This window comes from Chlorocebus sabaeus, chromosome 7 (assembly GCF_047675955.1).
Source record: "Chlorocebus sabaeus isolate Y175 chromosome 7, mChlSab1.0.hap1, whole genome shotgun sequence".
NCBI lineage: Eukaryota > Metazoa > Chordata > Mammalia > Primates > Cercopithecidae > Chlorocebus > Chlorocebus sabaeus.
In genome coordinates, this window is record NC_132910.1 from 28407998 (window position 1) to 28418135 (window position 10138).

The 10138-nt window shown below is 42.2% G+C and overlaps 1 protein-coding gene across 3 annotated transcripts in view; it reads right to left on the minus strand.

The window, feature by feature from the left end:
* CCNI (cyclin I) overlaps positions 1-9619 on the minus strand; it is a 28664-nt gene extending 19045 nt beyond the window's left edge. For 2 of the 3 annotated variants that reach the window (XM_037989038.2, XM_007998969.3), the window contains exon 1: positions 9095-9614. In XM_037989038.2, coding sequence (XP_037844966.1) covers positions 9095-9166 — 72 coding nt within the window. In that variant the 5' untranslated portion in view covers positions 9167-9614. Of the gene's footprint in view, positions 1-9094 lie in introns of all 3 variants that reach the window. The other variant, XM_007998968.3, reaches the window with a different exon arrangement.
* Between the last annotated feature and the right edge of the window lie 519 nt (positions 9620-10138).

Sequence of the window (10138 nt, forward strand, 5' to 3'; positions counted from 1 at the left end):
TAAATCTGAAATTCAGTTATAAAGAGAATAAAAACAAGGCCACGTAATTGATAGAACCTTTGGACTTTGATCAAAAGATGTTATTAATGTTTCAAATTGTCAAAACTTTGTCACTGAGTTCTTCACCAGGAATTCCTAGAATTATTTCAAACATTCCTCTTAAAAACCTAATCAGACAAGGGCCACTAACATTTTTCCTTCATTAAAAAGAGAATATATCAATTACATTAAATCCTACTCATTCCCACTTTTTCAGTATGAAATCATCTTAAATTGTGCTTCCAATTCCATATCCATCAGCTACACATGTAGATATTTAAATATGAGCTGAATAAAATTTAAAAACTGGCCAGGCGTGGTGGCTCATGCCTGTAATCCCAGCACTTTGGAAAGCCAAGGCAGGTGGATCACTAGGTCAGGAGTTGGAGACCAGCCTGGCCAACATTGTGAAACCCTGTCACTACTGAAAACACAAAAATTAGCTGGGCATGCTGGCAGGTGCCTGTAATCCCAGCTACTCGGGAGGCTGAGGCAGGAGAATCCTTTGAACCTGGGAGGCGGAGGTTGCAGTGAGCTGAGATCACGCCATTGCACTCCAGCCTGGGCAACAGGGTGAGACTCCGTCTCAAAAACAAACAAACAAAAAACTTATTTCTTCAGTCACAATAGCCTTACTTCAATAACCACATGTGGCTAGTGGATACTGTATCGGACAATGCAGAAAAGGAACATTCCTATTAATGCAGTAAGTTCAACTGAACAGTGCTCACCTACAAGGCTCCACAGTACAATGACTAGCACTCTAAAATGAGCAGCATGTCTAAATAGTAAGTTTAGCAGTGCAAGACAACACAGAGTCCAAGGGAAATGTCTCTAGGTTTTATGTTTATATGTATTTGGAGACAGAGTCTCACTCTGTTGCCCAGGTTAGAGTGCAGTGGCATAGTGGCTCACCGCAGCCTCGAACTCCTGCGTTCAGGTGATCCTCCCGCCTCAGTCTCCCAAATAGCTGGGACTACAGATGCACACCACCAAGCCCAGGTAATTTTTTTTTTTTTTTTTTTTTTTTTTTTTTTGTAGAGATGCAGTTTTGCTAGGTTGCCCATCCTCAAGCAATCCTCCTGCTTGGGCTCCCAAAGCACTGGGGTTACAGGGGTGAGCCACTGCATAGGCTTCTAGGTTTAGGGAAAAAAAAAAAAAAAAGGCAGCAAACTACAGACTTGAGGTTTGACTGTGTGTAGAAAATTGGATTAAGAAACTGCTAAAGAATGTGAAAAGGTGGCTGGGCACGGTGGCTCACACCTGTTAATCCTAAGCACTTTGGGAGGTGGAGGTGGGCAGATCACGAGGTCAGGAGTTCAAGACCAGCCTGACAAACATGGTGAAACCCCGTCTCTACTAAAAATACAAAACTTAGCCAGGCATGGTGGCAGTAATCCCAGCTACTTGGAAGACTGAGGTAGGAAAATCGCCTGAACCCAGGAGACAGAGGGTGCAATGAGTCAAGATTGCACCACTGCACTCCAGCCTGGCGACAGGGCAAGACTCCATCTCAAAAAAAAAAAAAAAGAATGTGAAAAGGCTCAGCTAGATTTGTTGAAAGGTAAGCAACTAAAAAGGTAATTAACTTCAGAAAAAAAGAGTTTAAGAAAGTAAATAATATATCACAATATCTATACAGCAATAATAATGAAAATACTGGATAGATCACAGTATGATAAAATCACATTGGGAGGATGTGGAGACATAACTATGGATATTGGAAGAGGGTAAAATAAAAGCCACATCTTTACATTTCATAGTAGGAAATCCATAAATATCTCAAACTGAAATGTCAAAAAACAGCAGGAGAGCAAGTTGTTTGAAAATGTGATGCTAAATAATGGGAGAAGCAGGAAAGAGTTGGGAGTAGTTAACCTTTCCGGAGTAAGAAAAGGGTGAGAAAGGCCTAGCATAGGAGAATGCTGGTTTTCATTATAAATTTCACTAACAATGTGACTTTCTCAGCTACGTACCTGTATTACATACTTCAGATTCATGGGCTCTAAGAATTTTTTTAAATATCCAGAATTAAAAATTTTTTAAAAATAATTTTTTAAAAAATAAAAAATTTGGAAAAGCAAAAAATAGCAAACCACTTCTATAATTTCCACATTCTATCCCAACTCCAGCTCTTTCCTATGTACCACTTCACATATGCTACCTACTTGCTTCTCAACTTACTAGAGACTAATTCTGGTTAACTCAATTACGATTTTGTTAATTTTTGTGTCTTTAAACACCTGAGTTTTTGCAAATCTTCTATAATTAGCATAAAATATTTTCATACTAAGACGACAAAGGGTAAATAGAACAGAAAAAGAACTAATACTAATCCAAAAAGACCTATCTCAAACGTAATTTCTTCTAAAAACTCTTGATTCTTTAATCATGTCATAAAGCAGCTTTCCACTAACTCCCCAACTATGTTATAAATTCCTGGCCAGGTGCAGTGGCTCAGGCCTGTAATCCTAGCACTTTGGAAGGCTGAGGTGGGCAGACTGCTTGATTCAAGGAGTTTGACGCCAGCCTGGGCAATGTGGTGAAACTTCATCTCCATAAAACATACAAAAATTAGGCAGGCGTGGTGGTGTGTGCCTGTGGTCCAAGCTACATGGGAGGCTGAGGTGGCAGAATGGCTTGAGCCTGGGAGGCTGAGGTTGCAGTAAGCCAAAATCATGCCACTGCACTCCAGCCCCAGCAACAGAATGAGACCCTGTCTCTAAAGAAATAAATCTCTATGCAGTCACATCTGCCAATATCATTTTTTTATTACTCACTGTGTCCACAGCACAGTACTTTGATGAAACAGAGACCCAACCAATTGTTCCAGTTCCAACTACTGAAGCCCAAAACAAAAACATACAACTAAAAAAAACTCTACCCCCACCTGCAACCACCCACTGTGTGTGGGGTTCTGGCATTTTCTTTTTTTATATACATCCTTGTTCAGAACTTTAACCTACCAAAATCTCATCTCTTTCACACCAATATTTCCAATCTTTAAAGGGTGCTATCATGCACACCAATTCATCTTTTTCAGAACTTTAACCTACCAAAATCTCATCTCTTTCACACCAATATTTCCAATCTTTAAAGGGTGCTATCATGCACACCAATTCATCTTTTTCATAGTTGAAAACTTCGATAGCTCCTCAGGATATTTTGCCTCTTCTAAATTAGCTTTAGTTTTACCATAAATGCAATCTAAAATCATTGGCTTTTTTATTTATTTATTTTTTTGAGACAAGAGTCTCATTCTGTTGCCCAGGCTGGAGTGCAGTGGCACAATCTCGGCTCACTGCAACCTCTACCTCCCAGGCTCAAGTGATTCTCCTCCCTTAGCCTCCTGAGTAGCTGGGGTTACAGGCACGCACCACCACATATGGCTAATTTTTGTATTTTTAGTAGAGACGGGTTTCACTATGTTGGCCAGGCTGGTCTCGAACTCCTGACCTCAAGTGATCGGCCTGCCTTGGTCTCCCAAAGTGCTTGGATTACACGTGTGAGCCACCAGTCGTGGCCCTTGTTAGCTTTTTTTTTTTTTGAAGACACCTCAGTATCAGTTCAGATATAATTTACAGTCAACAAAAACTGTTAAGAGACTTTCTTAGGTTCCTTGTTAAGCCAGCTTTACCCCTACCTGCCCTAACCCATTGTGTGTGGCGTTTGGGTACCTTCCTTTTTTGTTTTGACACATCCTTGTTCAGAACAAAATATTATTTATAAAAAAGAAAAAAGGTCATCTTGTTATATTCCATCCCTGTTGCATACTGCTGAGATATTGAGATTCCAATTTTGTTGCCTTGGTACCTTTCTCAGATCTTCAACAATTTGGTGAGCAAGCTCACTATAATTTCTTCTAATGCAGATATAAATATTAACATTAGAAATGGAATGTAGGCCAGATGCTGTGGCTGATTTCTGTAATTTCAACACTTTGGGAGGCCAAGGCAGGAGGATCACTGGAGCACAGTAGTTCAAGACCAGCCTGGGCAACACAGTGAAAACCTTTCTCTATATAAAAAAATGGAATGTAAACTAGATGACCATCTGTCAAGAGATATTTAGAAGAAACAGCTATTTGGGTCAAGATTAGACTTCACAGGTTCTAAGGTTTCTTCCAAACTCCTATTAAAAACCATAGAACTTTAATAATTCTTTCACGCCATTAGCTACAACCAAATGGATCCACCAGCCTTCACAAGCTATCCCAACAACTGACTGTCACTAGTGACTCAAGTTTCTTCACTAGATTTCAAGATTATTTTTAGAGGGTTTAGATGGGTAGAGAGAGAGACACATAAAGTAGAATCCTGTAAAAAGGAGTAAATCAGGTTCAATGGATTCCTGTTCTCCAATGGCCTACAATTAAAGCCCTCAGTATGACTTTCAAATGTGTATATTGTAACAACTTTTTTTTTTTTTAAACTAAGGTATCTGGTTAAAGAGTCACATGGGAAATAAGAAAATACTTTGAGATGGGTGAAAATGAAGACATAACATACCAAAACTTATCAGATACAATTAAAGCAGTGCTTAGAAATAATACCTGAAAATGCCTCTACTAAAAAACGGTATCTCAAATCAAGAGCCTCATCTTCTACTTTAACATAATGGAAAAAGAAGAGTAAACTGTTCCTAAAGCAAGACAGAAGCAAGGAAATATTAAATATTAGAATGGAAATTAATGAAGTAGAGAATACAAAAACAGCAGTGAAAAGTCAATGAAACCAGAAGCTGATTCTTTGAAAAGATAAAAATGGACAAACCTTTAGCTAGCTGGACTGACCACAAAAATACAGAGGACAAATTACTAAAATCAAGACTAAAAAAAAGACATTACTACCTACCTTACAGAAACAAAAAGAATTATAAAGGAATTTTATGAACAACTGTGTGCAACTAAATTGGAAAATTTAGATGAAATGGTCCAGTTCCCAGAAATACAAAATACCAAAACTTACGAAGTAAAAAGCTGCACTGATGAGATTATTCAAAAAAAAAAAAACAAAAAAAAACCAACAAAAACAGAAAAAGAAAGAAAGAAAGAAAAAGCTGAGTAGTTGTAAAACCAAAGATTTAAACAGTTAATTTTTTAAAGCACTGTCAAAGAAAAATCCATGCCCAGATGGCTTCACTGGCTAATTCTACCAACCATTTTCAGAAAAACTAATATCAATTCTTTACAAATTCTCCCCAACTTATTCTTTGAAGCCAGTTATTATTACCCTGCTACCAAAACCAGACAGACATCACTAGAAAACTACAGATTAGTATTTCTTCTGAATATAAATGCATAATTTCTCAACAAAATACTAGCAAACTGAATCCAGCAATATAAAAAAAGAATTATACACCATAACCAAGTGGGATTTGTTCCAGGAATGCAAGCTTGTTTTAAGATTCAGAAACCAATGCAATACGTTATCAATAGGAAAAAAAAACCAAAAGAATCACTCTTTGCTCACTCTGGAGAAAGCTAACAAAGTAAAAAGAGGCATAATTTCCTTAAACTTTTAAAAATGGGACAGATAGCAGGGCATGGTGGCACCTGCTTGTGATCCCAGAACTTTGTGAGGCAGGAGGGACACACTCGGGACCAGGAGTCTGAGACCAGTCTGGGCAACAGAGCGAGACCCATCTCTACCAAAAAAAAAAAAAAAATTTAAATTAGCCAGGCATGATATCACACGCCTGCCCGTAGTCTCAGCTACTCAGGAGGCTCAGGTGGGAGGATTACATAAGTCCAGGAGTTTGAGGCTGCAGTCAGCTATGATTACACTACCTCACTCCAGCCTGGGTAACAAAGTGAGACCCAATCTCTAAAAATAAATAAATAAATACATAAAATAAAATAAAAATGGGATACAAATAATTGCAAGACAAAAACAATGGGGGATACCTTTGGGGATGTTGCAGATTAAATGAGGCCACAAAAAATTGCTGCACAGGGTGGCTCATGCCTGTACTCCCAGCACTCTGGGAGGCCAAGGTAGGTGGATCACTTGAGGCCAGGAGTTGGAGACCAGCCTGGCCAACATGGTAAGACCCATCTCTACTAAAAACGCAAAAATGAGCCAGGCGTAGCGGTGCACGCCTGCAGCCCGTCACTCGGTAGGCTGAGGCAGAAGAATCACTTGAACCCAGGAGGTGGAGGTTGCATTGAGCCGATTACGCCACTGAATTCCAACCTGGACAACAGAGGGACACTCTGTCTCAAAAAAAAAAAAAAAAAAAAAAAGATAGAAAAGAAACTGCAATACCTGACCTTCAATTGGATTCAGTACTGGAAGGAGACAAATGGTGTAAAGGTCATTACTGGGTCAAATGAGATAACTGGGACAGATTACACAAGTCAATGTATCGATTGTAAAATTTACCAAAATTGAAAATTTTGCTGTGATTCTGTAAGCAAGTATTACTATTATTGTGAAATATTTAGCAGTAAAGGGTCATAATGTATGTTCTATATAAAGAGAGAACAAAAGACAGGACTAGTAAGACATACTATGATACAGAAAGCATGGGCTTGGCTTTTCTTTTACTGACAGTGCACAAGCCTGTTTTCTAACGTGTAAAACACATTTTGAGTTGGATTAATAAATTCTGCTAAGAAATAAAATGCAAACATTTAAAACACAATTTTACTGTTTGAATAAACAGAACTATATAGTTCTATTTTGTTACTGTATGTCTATCGTTGGTCATATCCAATTTTGCAAGCTTTTTTAGAAAAGCAGGAAATAACAAAAGACTATTTTGGTTGGCATATTCCACACACAAACTTTATGCCAGCTTCACATTTCTCCTTCCATTCTCTCAATTGCTGCTGCTTCTCCTTTCTCCACGGTTATCAAATAGCTTAATGTCTGAGGCAATAGTTTATAAAAGGCTTATTGTACAGCATAACTATTACAGATATACATACACGGTCCCCTGCTCCTCTGAGGAAAAGTGCTGCACAGTGCTGGGTATACAATATAAACAACTTCACTAATATCTATTATTGTATTTGCCATCATTATCATACTAATTCCATTAATAATCCTGTACTGGTGCTGACTTCTGAAACTTAGTTCCCCTTCTGAAATGAGGGATTAATGTGGCCATACAAGAAACTGAAGTTTTACTATTCCCTCCTTGACTTTATGCACTGGAAACAATGAATTAAAGGTACTTGCGATTCCAAGTATATGCTCTTTCCTAATCTCCATGGCTGTACACACTGTTGTTTCAGCTTGGTATGTCCTCTAGTTCATACTTCCCTTCCTAAAGTAGCCATCAGTCTGTAAGACTCTCCGGATTTGTGCTGTTGTGCTCTGCCTTCCCACATCTGTACTTGGACATAATTCTACTTTTACATCTAGTTGCTTTGTGATTATTGGTAGACTTGCCTTTTCTAATAATGAATTATTTGATGTTAATCTCCGGAGTTGAGCATATGCCTAATAATTAATATCTTCACTTGTAAAGAGCTTAACAAGTAAAAGCACTGAGTGCTTACTATTTGACGGCCTACTGTTCAAAGCGCTATGTCATATTAACTCATGTAACCTTCCCACAATTTAATCAAATTGTGGGAAGCCCTTTTTTTCGAGTTTATTTTTATTTTTCTTACTACACCCCCATTTCAGCCATAAAGCCCATTTTAAAGACGAAGAAACATACACAGGAAGATGAATATTCTTCATTTTTAATGTATTACACAATCAAAATAAAACACGGACACAACACACTCAAGTTTCCAATTTTGACCAAGACACATGCTAAGTTCCATTCTAACCTACTAGGATGTCACATTACCACATAAACTATCTGTAACTGCAGATCGTCTTTCCTGAACTTTAGTCGTCCCTTCATCGGTATCAAGAAATTTCTAGTCCAGGGGCTCAGAATCTCTCGGAGATTCTCTGGTCCCAGACTAGCCAATCTAAATCTATTCCGTCCATTATTTCTTAATCTATTTGTCCAATCCTTTCTATTTCATCTGCCACAAATGACCTGGAAAAGCTAGAAGCAGATAACACTGTTATTTTAACAAACTCATTTTCAGGAGATACCACACAGCATAGAGTTAGGCTTAATTCTGGTTACCGGGTTTTAGCCGTGTTGCCTAAGGAGAAAATTACTTAATCTTGAGGCGTCTCAGTTTTCCTCATCTGTAAGATGAGGCTCCTACTACCAGCCTTGGGAGGATTAAATGAATTGCAAGCCGTTTAGGAGAATGCCTGGCAGATAATCAGCCTCATCAAGTGTTGTTATTTAACGTCATTACCGTAATACCCTGCTGCTTTAAGTCGAGTGGCTCGCCATTGACAGAATAAAACATAAATATTTTAGTTCAAACCCCTTCAGAGTCCGAATCCATCCTACCTCCCGAAACACATTCCACTGTTTTGCTACCCAAATGTCAACTTCTGCCAAAAGGATCTGTAACGGAACCTCCTAGCTCCAGCAGAGGCCTCGCCTCTTTGTCCTCCTTTCAAATTTCAGTTATTTAATCGAGCCTTTAGGGTACAACTCAAATCTCACCTCCTCCGGATTCCCACCACCCACCCGCACCAAGCCCTGGGTAACGTTGCCCTCCCCCGAATTTCACAGCACCGCAGGTTCACCCCATTCATTTGGCATTCACTCCGCTGTGCAAAGTTAGTAATCTTCCTGGTGTACCAGCAGGATCGTTCAACCTGAGGGTGGGGGTGTGTCCCCTTCTTTGTGTATTAACACAGGCTCGTAAAGCCTCCAACACGCACTACAGAGTAGCTAATTTGCCGCTGCCACAAAAAAAGTTACTGGCTGACAGAAAAATTGGCCCGAAAAGGAACACAGTAGCGCTGTTTTCAACTGGGCAGGTGCCGGGTCGGTTTGGGCCGGAGAGGACGAAGAGGGCTGCCCCGAGGTTCCCCGGGCTGGGGGATGCGGGAGGGCGGGTCTCCAGCGAGCAGCCCGCGGCCACGGGCGCTGCCAATGGGGCAGCGCGGGGGCAGCAGCGAGGCCCCAGCGCGTAAGCCGGCCGCGGAGACGCGTCGAGCCCCCCGCCCCCGCCCCTCACCTTCTCCTCCTCTTCCTCCTCCTCCTCCTCCCCGGCTGAGCTGTAGGCCTCACAGTGGTGATGCGGGGTCATCCGGGGGCCCGTTACCACCTCATTCTCATCGGCGCGCGGCGGCGGTGCGCGCGGGACGACGGGGCCGATTGAGGAGGGAGAAGAGGGGGAAGCGGGTCGGGGGGCGCCGGCGCTGGCGCTCGAGCGGGACGCACGGCTGCGGGCGCTGGGTCGGTCAGCGAATTAGTTCCATGATGACCCCCGGCCTGAGGCCGCCGCCGCTCGAGCCTGGGTGGGGAGGGGGCTCCCTCTCGCCATAGGGCGGCGGGGGCCGGGGAGAGGCGGGGGGGTGAGACCGGCTCTGCCCCTGCCCGGGGAAAGCGCCTCCGAGAGGAAATGGTGAAAGGGGGGGAGGGGGGAAAAGAAAAGAAAAAAAAAAAAAAAAGAAAGGGGAAAGGGGGGAAAAAATAAGAAAAAGCGAGACAGAGGCGCTGCCGCGTCCGCTCGCTGGGAAGGCTGGGGAGGGAGGGGAAAGAAGGAAGAAGTGCCGGCTTCCACGGCTCCGCCCTCGCGGACCGATTCCTTGACTCGCCCACTCCTGGTAAACAACACGGAATTGGTCTTTCACTCTTCCTCTTCCCTCCCTCCGCCTTCCTGGTCCAACGAAAGTACAGAGAAGTCCGGCCGAAAGGAGACGGGCTGGGGAAGTCGTTGACACTGGGATGGAAAGAGGGAGGACATTTTCTGGGGGCTAAGAATATCCGTGGACTCATTTTCCTTGAAGGAGCGGAAGGGTTGCTTGCAGACTGCACGGTGACGTCAGCGTCTCCCGACCCCATGGAGGAGGCGTGTGGTGGCCGGGGAGTGCGCTGCGCATGCGCCTGGGGAAGAAAGAGGCTGCCGAGCGCTGAGCTTGGGGGAAGGGAGCTCACGATCGGCTCCTCTGGTCCAGCCTTAGGGTAGCTTGGTTTTATCTAGCCCTACTCGTCTCCAGCGTCTTAGAATGATTCACTGGAAAGGGGATACTGATCTCTTGGGTGGAGATCTTGCAAA